This window comes from Cupressus sempervirens, chromosome 4 (genome assembly GCF_028749045.1).
Source record: "Cupressus sempervirens isolate cs-2001-9-10 chromosome 4, ASM2874904v1, whole genome shotgun sequence".
In the NCBI taxonomy this organism is placed as follows: Eukaryota; Viridiplantae; Streptophyta; class Pinopsida; order Cupressales; family Cupressaceae; genus Cupressus; species Cupressus sempervirens.
In genome coordinates this window covers 65277962-65300555 of record NC_143121.1, presented here as the reverse complement: position 1 = coordinate 65300555, position 22594 = coordinate 65277962, and the positions used below count along the sequence as shown (strand labels likewise).

The 22594-nt window shown below is 36.5% G+C and overlaps 1 protein-coding gene across 1 annotated transcript in view; it reads right to left on the bottom strand.

Moving 5' to 3' along the window:
* LOC149559960 (protein LEAD-SENSITIVE 1-like) overlaps positions 1 to 21950 on the bottom strand; it is a 73311-nt gene extending 51361 nt beyond the window's left edge. The window contains exon 1 of the mRNA XM_089824376.1: positions 21630 to 21950. Coding sequence (XP_089680502.1) covers positions 21630 to 21723 — 94 coding nt within the window. The 5' untranslated portion in view covers positions 21724 to 21950. The remainder of the gene's footprint in view (positions 1 to 21629) is intronic.
* Between the last annotated feature and the right edge of the window lie 644 nt (positions 21951 to 22594).

Sequence of the window (22594 nt, the reverse complement as noted above, 5' to 3'; positions counted from 1 at the left end):
TTGGTCCATTGATGAGGTGGCATCTTCTCATTTGCCAATGAGGTGGCAACCCTAATTAGGGTTTCTAGGATTAGATTTGGATCGTTGATTTTGCCTCTTAATCTCTACCGTTGGTTGTAATTTTGGCCCCTATATAAGGCCATTTGCTCTCATTTGTAAAGGGTTGAAGAAAATTGTTGCTTAAGATAATACCAAAATTGATTCTCTTTATCATTATTGTGACTTGCATGGTGATTAAGAACACTTGGTGTCATTGCATGGTTTCTACTTCCAATAATTAGTCTTAAATTTCATTGAAGTTGTTAAAGTAGATTTTATTTCAATAAAGTTGTTAAATAAGAGTAAGAGTTGATGGATAGTTGCATGGTGATATTAGTGAATGTTTGATAGGGATCTAATAGGAAGCCTTGCATGGTAATCTAGTCTTTTTCCCTTGAATCATTGCATCTATGGAGGTAGAGCTGCTGGTAAGCTTTCATCAGATTTGATCCCCATCCATTTGCTAATCTTTCCATTCATAAGTGTAGAAGTAAAGTAGCAAGTAGTTCAGTAGTTGGAGTTCATTTAAGAAGAAAGTTAGAAAAAGAGAAGCATCATTGGCAGACATACCCTCCATCATCATCACCATCAACATCATTTGGTGCTCATATATTTTACAAAGCCATTATCATCACCATCACAACGAGAGTTCGACAATCCTTCAATGAACAACATAAGGCCGCCTACGTGATTAACCAAAAAATCACATTAATATAACTGAGTTGATATCCACAAGTGTAAGGAACATTGGAGTTTTTCTCATGTCTTCATGAGTATTTACTTTTCAAGAGAGGGTTGAGTGTTTGATATTCTGTATCAAGTATTCAATTCCTATATGTTATGTAGTGGTACAAAACTAACATCAACAATAGGCAATGCATTGAATCATTTGTATTTCTCAGAATTACTGCCATGTCTAGCATATAGGATTACCAAGATTAAAATATGTATATACGATACATATATACCTATATATATACACACATACCTATACACACCCAAATCCCTAAAATAAAATTCACAGGCCCATATACTGGGATCTCACACCTGGTCCATCCCTGAACTAGAACCGACAACTTAGGTCAAACTTGATCAGCAATTAAACAAAATCAGATCAGAACGCATTGACTAGAGATCAAGAAGCAAAATAAAAACACAAGATCCAAGTTCCAAATCCAAGGGCAAAGTGCAAGCGTCTTATCTATATGACATTTCTGCCTAGCAACTATCTTATTTACATCAAATTTCCACCACCCCCTAATACAAGGGCCTTATTGGCATGCCAATTCCACCATAACCCCAGATGAGTCTGCCTTATTTGCATGTGATTTTCACACTAGGGTATGATAGTGCTTTATTCACATATTATTTCCACTCACATATTATTTCCACTTAGGGCCATAAGCACCCAATCAACATATAATCTTCAAGTTGGAATGACAATGAAGAGTACTCAATTAAAGGTTGATTTAAGACTTGACAAAGCAAAGACAAGGCAATGACATGGTGTTGTGCCTTATTTACCCCTGATTTTCTCACTGTGCCTATGAAAGCATCCAATGCACATGTGACATTTGATCACAGTTTGCACAAGCGCTTTTTCCACCTAGTATTTCTGCACAGCTCATAGTGCACAAATCCAAGGTGTATGCATACTTCACTCATAGCTATGAGCATTCAAGTTTGATCAAAGAAGTTAATTAAGGCATCCATGTCAAGGAAATGAATATTAAATGTGAAATGAATCATTAATGAATTATGAACTGCTGGGCATTGTAGATCAACAAACACAAACACAAGTCCTGGTTTTGGCATGAAGAATTATGTCTGACTGTTCAAGCTGCAAACATATTGAATCTGAAAGTAAAAATCAGACCTTCTATAGGATCGAACATCTCCAGATCTAAGTTATTAACTCAAAATTTTGTAATTAATGGCAAGGAAAAAATGATTTCTTATGGCAATTCATAATTATTGGAAGGCTGTGAATGCATTATGAATGAAGAGTTCGAAAGCGATAATAGAATTTTCTAGATCTGGAGTCTTCCTTTTGAATAGATGCAATCAAGTTCCAAAAAAAAGGAGTTTTTCTTTTTTTCAATTTGTGGAATGATCATAACAATTATATAGGTGGAATGCCAAGAACTTTGATTTTGTTGGCTTCTGAATTAACAGCTTTTGAATAACCCGGTGATAAGAACATATACACCTAGGGGCAGCTAATTCCCATGTTCAATGCACCTATTCAGACACCAAGGCCAACTATAAGGCTATTTAATCTTCTTCTTCTCTTCAGGCTCTGCAAAACCTAGGCGAGTGAACCTATAGATTCTTTATATGGTACCAATGTCAAAAGCATACAACTGAATCTAGACAAAGCAGATAAAACCCTTAATCTTCTAATACTTATACAAACAACATATGCATGGAATAGCTAATAACATAACCTATGAACCAAATAAGATAAGTGAGGGTAACTCTTCTAGCTCTTTCAACATGAAAGGGAAAAGATTTGATTAAGGATGTTGATTATCAGCAAGACTAAGGTATGAAAAACAAAAACATGCATTCTCCAAGCTGATCAGTCCCTTATCCATTGGGCATTAACTAAGTCGTAACATACACATGAATACCCAAAGTATACTCATATACTCAAATATCTGATCTATCCATTTACCTTACAAATAGACATCAGTGTGTTGCCCAAGTTTCAGTTCATATCTTTTTGCCTTAGGTTTGAGTCATGCTAATGTCAATGTTTTGAGTCTGAATCTAGATTGCTTATAGGATGGCCTCACTTCTCATCATTCATTTCAGCTAACCAGATGCAGGAAATCATATGAGCAATGCATTAGTGCAAGGCTAGGTGATTAGGTTTTGGGAGAGTTCGTTATGCATTCCTCTAATGGGAAGGAGGTTTGGATATCTTAACGATCCATCTTTCTTTATTCTTAATCATGTTGGAGACAAAGATTCATGCTATGTTGCAGTTTTCATGAAAGACATTGCAGATGATCAAGACAGAATGCAGGAGAGCAGATGAATCATCAAAAATGGTGAAAGAACCCAATCAAAGGTGGTATGAGTCTTTTTGAAATGAAATCAATGGTCAATATTTAATCTGCGCATCTACATTGTAAAGTTGACAAGTCAAATGGCTCAGAGACTAAATCCAGATCGTCGGATGAAGACCAGATCAACGGATGATGTTTTAAAGATGGAATTATAAGTATTCAATGATGAATCTCCTCAGCCGTCAAATCTTTAAAAAATCCAAGCTTGTCGTTATGTCACTATGGAGAGTTGTGTTGTGAGGTTTTCATACCATCGCCCCAAATCTTGGGGACCCCCCTTTTTTCTCAATCGCCTTGGCAATAAATTTTTAAAGTTGTCCAAAGTTTTCTGATTTTAGAAAATTTAACATCTTGGACACCTTCAAACCAAGAGAGAGAAGGTTAGATTTATTTTTCACCCGGTTTTAAGCTTGATTTTCTAGAATGACTAATTTTATCCTTAGACTGAACAAATTTCAAAAAACAACACTTGACAAGGTAGAATTGTGAATTTTGTACTTGGACAAATTTTTTTTGAAAATCTGGATATAATTGTATAAACTTGAATAATTTTTCAAAAAAATTGGAATTTTGTTAGATTTGGGTCTTTTGGAAAATCTTGAAACTTTTTCAGTAAAAAAAAAAATTTTGTGATGGTGAAATCAAATGGGAAAATCGATTTAGGACTCTAAGGGAAAAAAAAATTGCATAGCAAAATCGATTTGGATTAAATTGCAAAAAATTGGCTCTAAATGGATTAATTTGCCTTGAAGATTTGAAAATATTTCAAGAAATTAGTAATTTAAAATTGAAAAAATCAATTTTGGCTAGCCAAAATCTGATTTTTAATGATATATTAATTACTAAATCATCATTAAATGGAAACATTTAACATCTCCAAGGCTTTATTTATTAATTTGGACTAGATTTGTGCTCTAATTACTATTTTTGTTCTCCCAGGGTGCAAGTCCGCCAGCTCAAGAAAGCAAGAGAGTTGGGTATAAGAGGAAGCTCTTTCCCCTGTTCTCCTCATTCCTCATTCTTCCTCTTCATGTTGTTTGGCGATTTAGACAAAGAAGCAAATTTCTTTTTCCTTGAACGATTTTCTTGCAAAGGCAGATTTGCATTATTTTTGGCAATTTTCTTCATGATAGGGATCTCTCATGCTTGGCGATTTTCTTTGAAGGGGCAGATCTGCACTCTATATTGGTGATTTTCCATGTTAAAGGCAAAATTCTCATGCTTGGCGGCTTCTCTAAGGCAGATCTGAATTTCTTATTTTTGGCGATTTGTTTTGGCAAAGAAGAACATTTTCAGAATTGCAAAGTTGGAGGATAGAATTGTTATTGTTTAAGCCTGATTCTATATTTGCTAGAGGGCTGCGATTTTTTTTCCTTGCCCTAGCTGATTTTGAGGTCTGATTTTTTTTGCAAAGAGGCTGCAATTTCTCCTAGAGGTTGGATGATTTTTGGTTGAAGGAGGAAACAAGTGGTAAAGTCTGATTTTTGTGGCACATGAATGGGCAATTCGAAGAGCACCAAATTCTGATTTTTCCAGCTAGGGCATCAAGATTTGCAAGGGATTTGAAATTCTTAAATCTGATCCGAACTTCAAAGAAGACCTAGCTATTGGTAAAGGTAATTTCAATCCATTTAGAGTTGAAAGAGGTCCTTAAGTGGATTTCGCTCTTTCGTTCTTATCTAGTTTTATTTTCCCTTGGTTCTTCTTGCATTCATCATCCACCACTTCATCATCCTATCATAAGTTGAAGTTTGGAGATAAGTGTAGAATCCATGATAGGACATTTGAAGAGGCAGAAATAAGTTAGACCACCCTAGGAATGAAGTTGGGAGATATAAGTGTAATTCATCCTAAGGTAACGAAGAGGCAGAAATAAGTGTTAGTCCCATCCCTAGGTTGAAGTTTGGAAATTGATAAGTGTAGTGATAGGACTTGGCGAGGTAGAAATAAGTTAGAATCCATCAATACAAAGAAGATTGGAGACCGATAAGGGTAGTCCATATCACTTAGAACGAAAGAGCAGAAATAAGTGTTTAGGATGGTAGATGTTAGTGCAAGCAAGAACCCTAAGGGAACAAATACTAAGAAAGAAAAAGAGGATATGATGTCCAAAACAACTTTTTTCTCGAAAATGAGGCGAATAACCGATACCAACGTCGATACATAAATATGATACAGGTAAAGGACAGACTAAAGGAAGGACAATCCCCCATGGCAAAGAAGATATATAGAAGCAGAATTGTAGATGCAACAGTTTTTCCTCCTACATTGTCTTGTCCAGAATTGGTTATGGAATGTGCATCTAGGTTTGATCTGACCAGTAAATCCATCATTTTTTATGAAGGGAAAAGAGTATTGGCAAACATTGGCGAACAGGCAATCGAAGAAACATTCAACATTCCCCAGTACAAGAGCATGACGGTGGTGATGATGGCTCAGGCAGCTAAGTCATTTCAGGATAACCAGGAGGCTTATTTCATACATCTAAAACAGGATTAGGTACACAAAGGAAGAAAGCAGTAACTAGATCATCAAGGCTCACAGTGGCAAATTTCAATCCGAGTATGGAGATCTCATTGTGCTTCTCAGCCATATCATGGGCCTAGCTCAAGGTATGCAATTCAAAAATTGGATGTACTTCTTTATTGATGAAATTGAAAAAGGAAAAAGAAGATTTGATTGGGCTAGGATCATAAGCAAGAATCTAGAGTTGCAACTTAAAACCATACAAAACCAAAAGCAATTCTACATGGGATCCTATATGTTTTACCTAATTGCTAGATTGTATAAGGGTCTGAGACTTAAGGCCTTAGAAGAAATTGGTAGTGGGCTGGGGCAATATTTGGTGCATTAATGTTGTCTGCAGCTTCATTTGCACAACAACAAGGATTACAAAATATTTTGTGATGCCTTTGCCATGAAAACAGTAAGGGTATTTATTACAAGGGACACCTGCTAGGAGACTCTCATTGGAAGCAGAAGCAAGGATCAAAAAATATGGGAGTTGGTTCATTCAATTTCCACAATTTACATACATTAGAGTAGTAGGAAGCACAGTTTGTCCCAAGAGACTTCCAAGATACCCACCCGAAAAGGTAGTTTTGATGGAGTTGGCCAGGCAACTTGAGCATTATAATAGGATAATGAGACACAAGAGTAAGATAGGGATTACCTTCTCATTCGGAATCACCAACAATAGTTGCCCCAATCGTGCCACTTTTGCAACTACGGAGAAAGAATTGGAATGGTATCATCTAGGATGGTACAGAGCAAGACAAGGATTTGATCCTAATGGTCTCATTAAAGTATCTCATGGAAATGCATTTAAACATGTTCCCACTATAGAAGATTTTTAGGCCAATGCCAAGGATGACTTTCATGTGAGAAAGCTAGCCTTCTCAAGATTGTCAGTGAACATGATGAGAGACATCAGATGCAGAGGCCTTGATATTCTCGATCAACTGGAAGATGATAGAGATATGCTGACAGAAGATTATGATACAATAGAAGGAACAGAGTTGAATCCAGTAGATTGGGATGATCATCAGGATCCTTCCTTGGAAGCGGTCACAAGGACAGTAGATTTGCATACCAAGTCGTGGTATAATGGAAAGTTAAGGAAGCTACAAAGTCAAAGGATACCCCTTACTTATGAGAAGATGAAGCCAAAAGAGGATCTAATGGAATGAGTCGGACAAAAAGGTGAAGGAAGTAGCCGGCAACAAGAAGCAGTTAGAAGCAAGAAGAGAGCTTTGGAGATTGAGAAAAGCAAAGAATATCCAGAACCTCCAGCAAAGAGACAGCATGCAGCACCATCAAGGGAAAGCATAATTGAGGCTAGAAGCCAAGAGGTTAATTCAAGTGATAAAAGGGTCGCAGTAGAGGTGAGCTCTGATTCAGAATCAAGTGGTTACAGTGAGAGCACCGAGTACTCTCCTCTCTCGGAAAACCAACAAGGAGATGATATGGCAGTAACTAGTGGAGAAGAACATGGACTGATTGATATTGAATAAATAAGTCAACTGCCTAAAGCCATTGCTGATGCTTTACTTATCGAACCAAATCCAAATTTGGGGAGATCCACTGCACCACTATGGTTAAGGCAAATGCTTATGCCAAGAGGTGAGGTAGTAATTGCCCGAATGGTTGAGGACATCCAAGGATTAATAGAAAACAGTGATAGTGAGAACCAAAAACAAACGGCAAAAATGGTGGCTAAGATAATCAGGGACCATAGTGATGGTCACTGAAAGGTTCAGATTGCTATACTGACAGTCAACAAGGCATTGGATGAGATTGCGGCCCAAGAATATGAGATAGTGGAGCATGACTTGGGAAGGAATACAGATGATATGGAATGTAAGGAGATCCAGTAGGGTATAGCTTCAATAAGAAAAAGGTTGAGGAGGGTGAATGAAAAGATAATAAAGTTAGAGGCTGAAAACAAATATTGGAGAGATTGCTAGCCTATCCAACAGCTGCACCAAGCAGCCCTTCCTCAAGACAGCGGGAGCAATACAGAGGAGATAGCAGCTCAACTACATGAAGTCAAGGATTGGATCCATGATACAATCCAAGATGGGCGGAATTTCTTGCCTTCCTTTATCTCAATATTTAGGTCATTAGTGACTGTTAGAAACAAATTCAGGATATTTGAAGAGTGGAAGGACTTCCTTCTAGTCAAGGGTGTGGCTATTCTTAGGCTACAGGCATTCATTGGGCTACCGGAGACATATTTAGAAAGAGCCAAGTTGGTCGATGGAGGAGGATTGAGTACGGTTGAGTCTTGATTTGTTGCCTTGACTACTAGATTAAGAACACTCGAGGAGATACAGAATGCAATTGCACAACACCACCCAAGTGTCGACACTTCCATCTCAACCATGATGAGTGATGTTGGAGCGGCACTTGATTTTGAAGACATCAAAGAAGAGGGCATCAATGAGACAGGACTTGGATCGAGATTGGATGAGTTAGGAAAGGTTGCTATCAAGAAGAAACATTTGGGTACCCTTTCCTCCGTCAATGCCTTTATTGGATACACAAAAGAATATAAGAAGCACTACAAGCAGCAAGCAACATGATGAAATTGGCTAAACTCAAGATGAAGCATACACCTTGCCCTCCCATGGAATAAGTCAACGAAAGGCTAGCTAGGTTCATTGCCTTAGCTAAAAGGATGAAAGAAAGAGGTAGAACTATATTAGAAGATCATTTGATATAAGCCCAAGTGGCAAATTCTCCTTTTTCTTGGGTAGGATAGGTGTCTGATTCTGATTGGCTACCATTTTGGTGCCTTCTCATTAGTTGCCACTTTTCCTTTTTTTTCATTGGCCCATTGATGAGGTAGCATCTTCTCATTGGCCAATGGGGTGACAACTCTAATTAGGGTTTCTAGGATCCAATCTGGATCGTTGATTTTTCTTTTGATCTCTACCGTCAGTTGTACATTTTGGCCTCTATATAAGGCCATTAGCTCTCATTTGTAAGGGTCAAAGAAAATTGTTGCAAAGATAATGCCAAAAATCACTATTTCTTTCTCATTGTTGTGACTTGCATGGTGATTAAGAGCTTTTGGTATTGTTGCATGGTTTCTACTTCCAATTGTTAGCATTAGATTTCCCTTTGAAGTTGTTAAAGTAAATTTGATTTCAAGAAGTTGCTAAGTAAGAGTAAGAGTAGATGGATAGTTGCATAGTAGCAATGGTGGATGTTTAATAGGGATCTATAACTAGGCCACTAGCATCCTAGTGGCTTGTTGGGAAGCCTTGTGTGGTAAACGAGTTCTCTTTCCTTGAATCATTGCATCTGAAGGTGGAGCCGCGGGTAAAATTTCATTAGATTTGATCCCTATCCATTTGCTAATCCTTCCATTCATAGGAGTAGGAGTAGAATAGCAAGTAGTTGGGTAGTTGAAGTTTAGAGAAGAAAGTTAGAGAAGTCAAGTATCAAAGCACACTCATTCATCATCACCTTCCCATCAACATCATCTTGCATTCACACCAAATCACCATCACCTTCACTCCACCAAAGTCCAAATTGTCCTCAAGCAAATAGCGTAAGGCCACCTACACGATTACTAGCAAATCACATCGATAACACTGAGTTAGTATCCATAGGTATAAGGAACATTGGAGTTAGTCTCATGTCCCCATGAGTATTAACTTTTCAAGAGAGGAATTATGTGTTTGATACTCTGTATCAAATATTCAATTACTAATATGTTATGTAATGGTACCAAAACTGACATCAACAAGTTGAACGAAGAATAATCATGGCGACGTAGCAACGAGTTGATATCTGTCCATGGGACCCAACTGAGGGTAAGATCACCAAAAGAATCATCACCATAGATCAAACTTGAGATCAAGGGTTGTTGTTATATCGCCATGGAAAGTTGCTCAATTATTAATCATAGCAACACAACGATAGAACAACACATGTGCCTATGGGCCATTTCCTTTTGGGGCTAGTGGGGTTGTCAGACAAGGTGACAAGTGTCTTCAATTGATTGGTTTTATACAAAATAGAGCTAGGTTCTTAAGAAATTCTTTTCACCATTGATTTCCAGATTAATTGATGGTTGTCATTATGTTGCTATAAAAAGTTGCACGAGTAATAACCATGGCAACATAACGACGAGTTGACACCTGTCTATAGGACCCAACTGAGGGAAAGATCTTGAGGAAAATCATCACCATAGATCAAACATGAAATCGATGGTTGTCATTATGTCACTATAAAAAGTTGCACGATTGATAACCAAGGCGACATAATGATGACGCAACACGTGTACACAGAGGGACCCATAGAGGAAATTGAAGAAGGGAAAAACAAAGCAATTTTATCGTGATTTAATCTTGACCATTGATTTGAGATCAACAATGGAAATTCAAAGCTCTAGTGACCGTTATAATATGAATTATACAGATTTGCCGCCAAACAGCAGAATATGAAGAATTGAAGATTTCTACAGGATTTTCTAAAGTTGCAAGAAGATAAACAATCATCATATGTTTTCAAAAGTACCATGGATCCAGAATCATCGATAGAAAAGATGCCACGTGTTCATATCATTGGATAATTTCATATTTTATTCTCTTTTCTATTTTGTGACTATTGCTTTGCTGAACTGAAGGATGACAGAAAACTATAAATGTAATCTCATTTGACAATACAAAGGTCGGCAAACTTGATGATGAATTCGTTCTGTAATTCCATTTACCGTATTTGCTTGTCATGTTTTGTTGCCCATGCATAGATTAGTTCTGCATTAAGAGTTGAAAGACAATCATATGTGATTCTGTAATAATCATATGGATTCCATTTCATTTTGGTAATTATAGTAAAGGTGATCCCATTCACTTTCTTCATATATGGTTTTGTTTCCTCTCTTGTTGGTTTCATAACATGTTAGCATTGAGAAGTGAATGTGTATGAATCTATTAGTTACTTGTTGAATTCATATTTTATTCTCTTTTCTATTTTGTGACTATTGCTTTGCTGAACTGAAGGATGACAGAAAACTATAAATGTAATCTCATTTGACAATACAAAGGTCGGCAAACTTGATGATGAATTGGTTCTGTAATTCCATTTACCGTATTTGCTTGTCATGTTTTGTTGCCCATGCATAGATTAGTTCTGCATTAAGAGTTGAAAGACAATCATATGTGATTCTGTAATAATCATATGGATTCCATTTCATTTTGGTAATTATAGTAAAGGTGATCCCATTCACTTTCTTCATATATGGTTTTGTTTCCTCTCTTGTTGGTTTCATAACATGTTAGCATTGAGAAGTGAATGTGTATGAATCTATTAGTTACTTGTTGAATTCCATTTCGTTCAAGGCTGATAGTTAAAAAACAATTCCACTTGCCTTCATATGCATTTCTTCTTCCATTCCTCTTCTGCATTTAGATGGTTAATCTACATTTAGAATAGAATTAAGAGTCAGAAATCTCAAGATAATCTACTACAGTCATTCCATTGGGTGTGATAGGTTATTCAAATATATTTTCCCTGAATTGTTTGTGTCTACAAACAATTTGGTTATCCTTTACTGCTCTCAGGTTAAGAGCTTATAATGCCAAAACTTCTAATCTCATAAAAACATATTCATTGCATATCATTGCAAATCATAAGGGAGTTGTACCTAGTAATTCAGAGGGCAGTCATAGAATACATACATTGACCCATTTGTTGGTAAACATCCTTTTGTCTCTCCAAAACATTAGGTATCAAAGAGTCAGGTTATAAAATCTAATAGGAGAACAAATTGTTAACCAACACAGTGTTCATAAAAATCTTTATACTCGACCTATCCTTCTGTCAAATCTATAACCCTGTCAGATATATTAAGAATTTACTTGGCTCTTTGTTCCAAAAGAAAAACATATTAAGACATACAATTTTCAGGAATTGCAACTAGGTTTAAGCTCTTTGTTCAAAAACCATAGAAGATTACAAACAACACAGATAGGAGACAAGAATCAGAATGAAACTAAGAAGCTTGGTGTTTCTTGTATTCATTTCATTGAAACCAATACATCAAGTGTATGCAAAACTCAAATAAGACACAATAAATGACTATATTAACTAGTTGCTTCAAAGAAACTACAACATTGTTGTTCATAATAGAGAAATACTGAAGAATAGTGGTGGTATCACAGCAATAAAACTGGAGTCATCCTTGTGATCACAATAGTAAAGACTGGAACCCCATTTGGTATCACAGTTGCAGAAAAATGGAACCGGAACTAGAACCCTTTCCTCCTTATCCTAGAAATCCTTATAAAGGATTGCAACAAGCTACAAATGAGAGAACACATGTCAGAATCTGACTAGAAAATACATGCAGAGATATCGATGATATTGCATTAAAAACATTCTTTGTATTTAGACAAAACCAAGACAATGGCCGCAAAATCGACATGGTGATACTTGCTACTGGAGTCTTCAACTTGATTTGGTTTGTCTTTTACTGCCTTTAATCATGGAATCCTCCAACTGCATTCAAAATACTTACTTCTTTCTTGGTGGTCGTTCCACGAAACTGATTTTATCTAATTTCCACCATATCCGTACTCCAACTGAAAATCTGATCTTCATCAAAATTGTGTTGCTCGATCATCAACTCATCCATCTTTTCTATGCCAAATTGCGCCATGCTTTGTTTTTTCTTATATCAATATTTCTACCACCCTAGGGTCAAACCCCGACTAACTGCCAAGTGAGATCCATGTATGCAACATTTGAAATTTCATTGAACCCTTTTAACTCTCGATGTCATGATCTCATGATACACTGGAGAAGAAGCCCTTCGTATCATCTTTGAAGGCATTGGCTTTACGATCTTACAATCATCAAAAATTAAACCCTTTATCATAGCATCGTAAGCCTTGGAAATGGCTTCTACGACCATACGATATCTTAGTTACTGTGACATCGGAACATACCTTTTAGCCTCTTATGATCCTATGATCACCGTTTACACTCCTTTGGCATAGCATCTTAACTCATTTTCATTTGCCTTGTTGTAGCTTCGGTAGTTATCCTTTTAAACCCTTACGATGTCATGATACAGCTTTGGTGGAACATCGCCACTCCATCTTCTATGACTTACGATCTTACAATCGCAACACACTTTGTCTTGTCATAGCCCTTTATACTTATCTTTAAGATCTTATGCTCAGCATCCATCGTAGCTTCGAAAGCTCCCTTGGTTAGCCTTCGTGATCTCATGATCACACTACACTTCGTAAGATCAAGAGAAAGAATTACCACGTGCTCTTTACTTTAACCTTATGCACTTTACTTTTCTCATCGTACGATCGTAACATGTATTTGACTAGTTTTTGAATGAGCGATAATAGTTAAAACTTTTTGCTTTGATCGATAACCTGACTCCTTCAAAACCCTAAAACTTTACCTTTTCATATCTTTATGATCGCATGATCATACAATCCTACAATGAAGCGTAGCATCTCGACACTGAAACAGTAGACCTACCATCCTACAATACCCTCTATATCATCTCAGTTCATATAATCCATCTTCCTAATCTTATGACAACATTGTAACATCATAACACATCACCTTGACCTTTCCGACTATATGGCTGATTGTAACATCTCAGGACCATTACATTTCCTTACGATCTCGCGACTAAGCGTAAGATCGTAACCCCATTCTTTTACGGTTGAGCGAAATCAAATGAATGCATCATTCCTCTTATGATCAATACTCCTCCGAAAGCTTGAACTTTGGCTCTCCATGCAATCCTGCAAAGCTACGATGCTACGACCAAACCTGAATCGCCTCATCGCAACTTACTATTGGGTGCATTTTTTAATGAGATATCGAATGAATTTACATTTTCTTTATCAATCAAATATAATAACTTATTCAAAACCTGAACCTACCATTTCTATTGACCTTTCATCATTCCTGGAGTGTAGCACGTGTCAGCTTGTGATTTGTTTACCTCTGCTCTGGCTTCACTATCTGGGCCCACTAGGACACATGTCCTCACATCGTATTCTCGCTTTGTTTAAACTTCTTGCATCTTCAAAATGCAGGAATACAACAATCATCGATCTTCATCATTTGATGGTCCTAAAATATTGAACATTGTCAATCTAGCCAACATCTCTTATCCAATCAGAGACAACTCGTATACCATATCGCTCTAACATTGAACTACCACATCATACAAGTTGATCCACATGGCAGCCAGTCGCATCTTCACAACCATAACCCATGGTTATCCTTTAACTCCAGCAATCATGCGATCCAGTGCATTTCGTCATTTCGTGACTCAAACCCAAGGTTAGCCTTAACCCCATGCAATCTTGCGACTGAAGACAGAACTTAACTGCTCAGTTTTCAATCGCACAATCGCAACTCAAAATATAACTACATTTAAAACCTTGTGAACATGCGATGTGCATTCTATCTGACTATTGGATGACCTTCGTGGCTTCGCAACTTGACTTCGATCTTGACTGAGTTGACCAATGATCATGAGATGGAACAAAATTTAACTGTTGCTGTCATGATCTCGAGCCCATTGGTACACGTGTCAGAAGGGCGTATCCCTATTTTGATTAAACTTTGAGCACCTTCAAAATGCAGGCATACGCCTACCGTGGATCTTGGAAGATCTAACAGCCAGGAAACAAGTACTATCTGCATAGCTTTGAACTAAAAAGGGCCCCATTGGGACAGGTGGCAATCAATCGCACCATCGCGACTTGAAATCTTTAACTTAGCACAAACCCTGCAACCACGTGATCCATTGCAAATGCCCCATTGCCACCTTAACCTCAGGTTATCCTTAATCCACTCTACCATTCGAACACTCTGCAACTTAGACCATCTGATTAACCCATTTGCACAATCGCAACATAAGATGTAACTGCACCATAAAACCGCGCAAAGCCGCAACAACCACACCATAACCTTTGATCACCCAGTCACAACACAAAATCCCATCATGCCAAAATAAGCAGCGACCATGCGATCAATGAAATCACTTCTTCGCACCAAAAACCATGCAATGAGTCTTAACTGCTACGAAACTACGCAAACCTAAAATGTAACCATTTCACTCCTTCGCACCCATGAATAAGGTTAGCAGTTAAAAGGTAGCGAAGCTGCGCCTGGTAGCTTTTCGCAATATCGCAACTTAAGATATGTTAGGAGCAAGGCAACATATAACAAGGCAATATGACCAAAACTTAGGGGTATGAAATATATGCATCATTTTTATGTATCCCTCTTCAAAAGGTTTTAAAAACAAAACCCTGACGAAACAAATGACAAGGCAAAGCCCTAGGGTTTAAACATGAATGATAGTTTTTTTTTAAACCCTAGGAAGTCTAGGCAAAGAATTTCCTAATTTTCACAGGGTTTTTTGCAAAATTTAGGTAAGCTAATAATCAGGCCAACAGATTTCTTAACAGTAATTTGGACTTGATATGAAAATGTGAAATTTAAGTATATAACAAACTGATGTTGCTTTGCAAGGTGAAATGGTGATCGAGTGGAGGAGATGAGGCTCGAGTAGAAGTTCAGGAGGAGGAGACATGAGGCTAGATGACTCAAGTGTGAACATGATTTCAACATTAAGGACAACATGGAGAACTCAAAACATTGAGCAAGCGGGAGGCTTCCAAGTTGAAGATCAAGTCAAGATGCAAATCCAAATCCAAATTTGAGGCATCCAAATTGAAATGCAAAGTGCAACATCGTAATCAAGTCAACAATTCAAAGATAAGAAATCATTACAAATTGAGTTTCCTTCAAAAATCCAAATTCAATTGGATCAATCCAACTCTATGAAACACTTATAGCACCTCTACGAGATCAAGGCCAAGACACCAAAATCTCTAGTAGAAGCAAGTTGTAATAATTGCCATGAAAAGATTTCCTAAAGATGGAGAAAATTTTTGAAGATGAAGTATTTAGGAATCTGCCATCACAATTGAATGTTTGATAATGTTGATTATAAAGAGATATTTTCCCATCACCAAGGGATTAATCAAGTTTATAAGAAAAGCATGTTGAGGTGGCACCCACTCATCTTCAACAAAATAGAAGACCCCAGTTGCACATATCCAAGAGCATCCAATCAAATCATGCCAAGTGAACATGTGGAGTCCACATAATGCTTCTACCTAACCCATTTTCTTATTGGTCAATCAAAAGCATTATAATTTTCACATTGGCCCACAAGGTAGTGCCTAATTGTAATTGGTCACCATTTAATGCTTATAACAATTAGTTATATTAGGGTTTTGTTGGCATAGTCTTGGACCTTGATCTTGACCATCCATTCTTGGAGCCTCTATAAAAAGCCAACTTGAATTGTTTGTAAGGAAAGGAGAGACTTGTTGAAATTGTTGATATAATGGTACCAAGATTTTTCATAATTCATTGTTGGTCTTCATTATTAGAGTTAAATCTCTCTATTTTTGTTTTTCTCTACCATAGATTATTTTTTCTATTTCTAATGGTCACTCATCTTCTATGTTTCCATATTCTTTCTCTACTCAATATGGAAAATTTCTCCTTTTGTTTCTCTTTAGAATATTCCTATTTCTCTCTCTCTCTCTCTCTCTCTCTCTTTGTTCATTATAAAAACATTCTTGTGTATATATAGATTATTTATGATCTATGTTTAGTAAAAAATTCATTATTTTACCATACTATGGTATCAGAGCTATTTTTATCAAAAATTAATAATTTCATTATTGAAATTTCCTGAGTTATTTTTCAAAATAGGCTTTAAAAATCTTTGATTTCTTCATGAAATTTTTTACTCATTAGGTTTTTGAAATCCTTTTGCCTCAGTGTGTTCATTTTATTTTTTTCTACACGAGTCGTGGCTCTATATGGTCATTGTCGGGAGTTTCTTGCAAGTTGTTTTTGGTATTTTCCACATCTATTCGCACTGATTCTAACTATTTGATCATGTTTTTCTGAAAAGAATCATTTATTTTGCTCATTTCTTGAGCCTATGGTCATTATTTTCATTCTTCTACCACTCCAACACCTCTTCTAGCCACAACAAAGGACTCCTAGATAGTTTTGCTAGGTTTTATGAGTTTTTTTCACAATTTCCTTCCTGGCCTTTAAAGCTTTTGTAAACTTCGATGGTTCCTTCTTTTGTGATTCTTCCTTTTGCATCTTCTATCTGCAAAGCTTTGACCATAAAAGTGGTCATTTTTGGCTCAACAATGGTGTTTGTTGGACCTCTTTGAACTATACATCCTCATTTGTCTACAAACGCCATTTTCTGCTGGTTATTTAGTCAACCATAGCCACCAACTAGGTTTTTCTTCAAATATTCTAGTTTTCTTTGTCAAAAAAAATGTGTTTCTACATTTGTGGTGGGTTTTTCAAACCATCATCTGGGTTGCCTTCATTTTTTTTGGGTGCATAATTTTTCGTGCCTCAATTTTCAAGCCAGTGGGTTCAAAATCTAACATCAGATTCTTTTTGCATTTTGAACTCTCTTGTGGGTGTCTTTCATTTTTTTTGGGTCTTCAGTCAATTTTCCTTGAAGTTTGTGCCTTTTCAAATATTCACATTTAAATGCATCAAAAAAAGTGTATGGCATCTCTCACCAATCTTCTATCGAAAGACAATCAATAATTCAACAGAAAGAACTACAACACTTGGAAGCAGAGAATAATGACAATCTTCAAGTACCATCACCTTGAGGCAGTTGTTCTTGGTACTAAGACTCATCCTACCACAATCAATGCTACTCAAGAGAAGTTTGATGAGCATAACCATAAAGCAATTATGCTCATTAAGTTTTGAGTTACTGATGATCCATTGCCTCAAGTGTCATCCGACAAGACAACTACAAAGATCTGGACTACACTGAAGAATCTCCACAAGACATCAGACAAAAGCAAAGCTTTCTTTCTGAAATATCAGCTATTCTCTATTATTATGGATAAGCACATGTCCTTACAAGAATATCTTCTAAAGATTAAGGTCATCAGAGATCAACTTGATGCCATTGGGCATACAATGGAGGAAAAGGATATGGTAATCATTACTCTAAAAAAGTCTGATGTCTTGTTTTCAGTAATTGTGAAGCAGTTATGCTCATTAAGTTTTCAGTTACTGATGATCAGCTACCTCAAGTGTCATCCGGCAAGACAGCTACAGAGATCTAGACTACACTGAAGGATCTCCAGAAGACATCAGACAAAAGCAAAGCTTTCTTTCTGAAATATCAGTTATTCTCTATTATTATGGATAAGTGCATGTCCTTACAGGAATATCCTCACAAGGATTTACCAGAACAAGCATTTACTCCTTCATGCTCCTTTCAACAAGCATTTACAACCCAATCCTTTCATAGGGATAAAAGCCCATCTCAATCATCAACTCAGTCTTAGGATAGCTCCAAGAAGAAGCAAATTCGGTGCAACTATTGCCACAAATTTGGTCATGTAATCCAAGATTGCAGGACTTGCATTGCTTCTGAATAGTGAAAGTAGAGAAAGTCTCATCCACAGACTAATAATGTAGAATATATAGAGCTCACCGATCAGCATGAGTCTTCCTTTTATGCCAACTAAGGATTCCCTTGCAGACTTTTGTTTTGAAGTTAGATTGACCATTAAAGGAGGTTATTAGAGTTAAATCTCTTTATTTTTGTTCTTCTCTTCCATAGATTTATTTCTATTTCTAATGGTCCCTCCTCTTCTATGTTTCCATATTCTCTCTCTATTCAAGATGGAAACTCTCTTCCTATCTCTCTTCAAAATGTTTCTAATTCTCTCTCTTAGTTCGGTGTAAAAACAATCTTGTGTACACTTGTATATATAGATCATTTATGATCTTTGTTTAATAACACATTCATTATTTTACCATAATATTCATGGTGGATTACTTGTATCATTTTGGAGTATTGCATGGTTTCTAGGTTTCCTCACTTACAATAGATTTCATTATTGTTGAGTAGTGGTAGCTGAGTTGGATGAAAGTAATTGGGAATCCATCTTTGTGGCACTTGCTCTATCCATAACACTAGCAATTCGCTGATTGAAAGTTTTCCTTGTGTGGTCAACTATAATTATCACACATGCTTTACTTCGAGTATTGCTTACACATTCATTGGCCTTCATTGATGGTCTTTATGTATGATGATAGTTTGAACATCTTACATTCACCATAAGAGATGCACATGCTTGGTGTAGTTGATGAAAAGATCAAGTCTAGTAGAGTAACAAAGATGTTCACAATTTCTTGCATCATAGGATTAGATTAGATTCCTAAACCCTTGTCTATTTGTGATTTGTTTGGTTAGAAATACTTGAAGTAGTTGATATCCATTGAACGAATAGTGTCCCTTTGTGATACCTAGCATATCACATCACAAAGCTGAGTGAAAGTCCACAATTAGAAGGAACCTTGGGGTTGTCTCATTTGATCACACACCCACACACACACAATATATATATATATAGTTTAGCATATGAGCTTCCTTGCTCAAGAGAAAGATGTTGACTTTTTGGTTTCATCCTGACATGCTAAGTATTCGATTCTACATGTTGAAGCAGTCAGAAAACTTAAATCAATGTCTACGTGGGTCAAAGAATAAGGACACAGCTATAGTATATATAAATTTGCTTAACAGAAATGGTGGATATGGGACAAGGACATGATCCACATTGTTATAATGAAGTTTCTATCAACTATGATTGTAAATCTATCTAGCATCAAGTTTCCCCATTATATTTTTCTAGTATCTTTCCTTCTTCATTGCCATACTAATCTCCAACTAGTCATTTACATTAATACTTTTCCCGATTGCCCATATGTCCAATGCCTTGTAATCCAGAATTTCAAATGCACTTAGAGATCTCTTGGTATTAAATAGTTCAAAATTCAAATCATTATCATATTCCTTTCAGCATCCACTAGTATCTGAACTTGTATGATATGTTTTCAAGCATGGACATGTATAAAATATTGATTACTATTCCTTCTCATCTTCATCTACAGAGTTTGAATCACCACATGTTCACTATCTTCTCCAATTCCACGCCAAGTTTACCTTGTCTTACTAAACGAAAAACACTGATCAGATCCCATGTGAGCTATTCTTTTGTTCTCAATCAAGTACCTGGTAAACTGATTTACATAAAATCCCTGTTGATGTTCAATGCTGTTAGAGAAGTCAAAAAGTTGTGGTTGCTATTCCAGTTGAAGGCTGATCGGAAAATTGCAAAGGACTAAAATAGGCACTTTCATTCAACTTTGCAAGAATCGATATCTCTCTAACATCCCACGCAAATCCTCAAGTGGTATTTTCATGAAACTTTGAGTTTGCAAGAATAGATATGCCTCCCACCTGCCATTCACATCCTCAGCAGATGTTTTCAAGTAGCTTCATTGGATGAACAATTCAATAAAAAGGTAAAGTTTCCTTGATTACTTTATGGAAATGCATCTCATGTTCCTTCATAAAATAAAAGTTTACGCATACCTACAAGTATGTTTACATAGAAAATCTCTTCCTAACAAAGCTAAAGTGAACATTTAAGCCTGTACCTGGAAAGGAAATAAACCAACTTCTTTGAGAAAAGACTTGTAATTATCTTTTAGCAGCAAAGTCAGCAACAAATAAACCAACTTCTTTGAGAAAAGACTTGTAATTATCTTTTACCAGCAAAGTCAGCAACAACTAGCTCAAATGCCCAAATTTTCTAAGGGGATGAATCCTCATGAAATACCGACCTATGCCTTAGTTTCCACAGGAACCAATAGAACTGAATACCATATTAGTATATTACTTGCAACTGTATGTGATAATCCTAGTCTGCCAAAGGTGAGATCCACTCTAAGACAGGTGGCACTGGTGAATACCTAACTTCTGCGAAAAGTATAATGCTGTAAGATGGGCTGGGAAATTATAACAAAGGAAGCTAATAAAAGCCCAATCTATTTGCATGCTGCAGGTTCTGACTCGTATTAATAGATACTCAGCAATCCAATAATATGATAAAATGCCTCTACGAGATGAACGAACTTTAATTGTAAAGCATCTTGGTATTCTTAATGGAGGTTTATATTCAAATCCCTTTGAGGTATGTTAAGTGTTTTACATACAAACATTGAAATGTTTAATCAAGTAAAATATCACATCCAAATGAGGGTCAGGCCTACCGAAAGAATGAGGGCAGTTGCAAGTTTTTGATACACATGACCGGAAGGATACCTCTCCATCATCACATTAAGCTATGTACACATAGGAAAATCGACTACCACAACCAATTGTGAGTGGGCTTGCTGAGCAGGATGAGACCACTTGCGATTCCTGCGCAGGATGAGACCAGTTACGATTCCTAAGTAAATTTGACAGTAGAGATACAACTCAGTCATCACATTTGAAATAGATGGGCACCTTGACAGGTGATTTCACCAATAAAATAAATGATAAAATGCCCACTCTTCTGCATGACTTGATCAGTGTGTATCGCTTCTAGATATTTACTAATGCCCTGTACTTTCACACATAGTTCTATTAACGTGGATGGAAACTACCATATAAATTAACTTGAATCGCTTTGCAGACTATATTTGATTTGTCCTTTTTACAGACTGGTCTATCTGTTTACGAGTTGGGCCAAATCAGATGAGCAACTGCTGCTTCAATATGACTTGAAGCGCTTGAACAGAACCAACTAAATTAATTGTTAAGAGGGATTTGGAATAATATTTTAGTATTATTATATAACACCCAGCTTCTAATTACATTTTCATTTTGCATATTTAGCTATGTTTCTGCAACTAATGGGGTATGCCAACCTTATATGTTTAACGCCTTTGATGGTCATCTACTTCTGATAAGGTTAAATAAGGAAAATTCCAAGACAAAATACATTGAGGAAAGCAAAAAGGGAAAAAATGTTCTAGATTATCGCCGATTACTGATGATGAAAAATACGCAAACATTGGAAAAGCAATGGGAAACGAGGGTACCGTGATAAGAATAGGAGTAGGCTACCCTCCATGAATAAACATGGTCTCCTGGTCGGAGATCTTCTTTGCTGATCCTATTGGAAAGCACTCCCATGATTAAGATTGTAATAGTTGAAGACAATATTAAACTCTTCTGCTCATTTCTAAACTGAAATCAGAAGAAGTATCAATGCTTCAAAAATTATCATTTGCTCTCCCATTCGCTGGTTTTAGAGGGACTCCGATTCTAATATTTTGTGGCAGATGGCGGACAATTCATTACTTCCCTCTTGAGTATGCTCGTTCGCTCTATATTCCCAATCATGCTTTTGTTTGAGTAATAAGTCGGTGAGGTTATAAAGCTGGCTTAGTTAAAAGAAGTGTACTACTGTCCCGTAGAAAAATGAGACGTTTTTATGTAAGTTGACATCCTTAAACAAATTGATTTCGAAGTTCTCTTCGTAACATTGAGTATAATTTGATTTGGAAGTTCTCTATAATTTGAAATGTTGATGAAAAAATTAACATAGTAAAAGCTAGATATAGAGAATGTGATTTTGATTTTTTAGTATTTATTGACTTTTTTTTTACAGTCATCAAATATTGAAAGGTCAAAAAGTGGTCATTTCAAAGAGTTCTCAAAAGGAGACTCTTAATTTACCAATAACAGCCCATAAATTAATCGAAAAAAAAAAAATACTTCCCCAATTAACAAGTATAATAATAACAAAATATAATTTGAAGCGAATGTGCCTTGCTCACATTGCATACTTTAGCATTAAAAAGAGATCTTACTAAAGTCATTCAACACCTTGTGTTAATTGTTAAAGATCCGTTGAAAATCAAGGGAACGATGGGAATGGGATCTCTGCAATGGTCAATTGCAAGTGGAATCTCAAAGGAACAGGATAAGAGTGATAACAGTTTGGATAGGCAAGGACATGGGCCTAGTGGTGAAGGTGCAAAGTGGAGATGTGGCTTTAGGA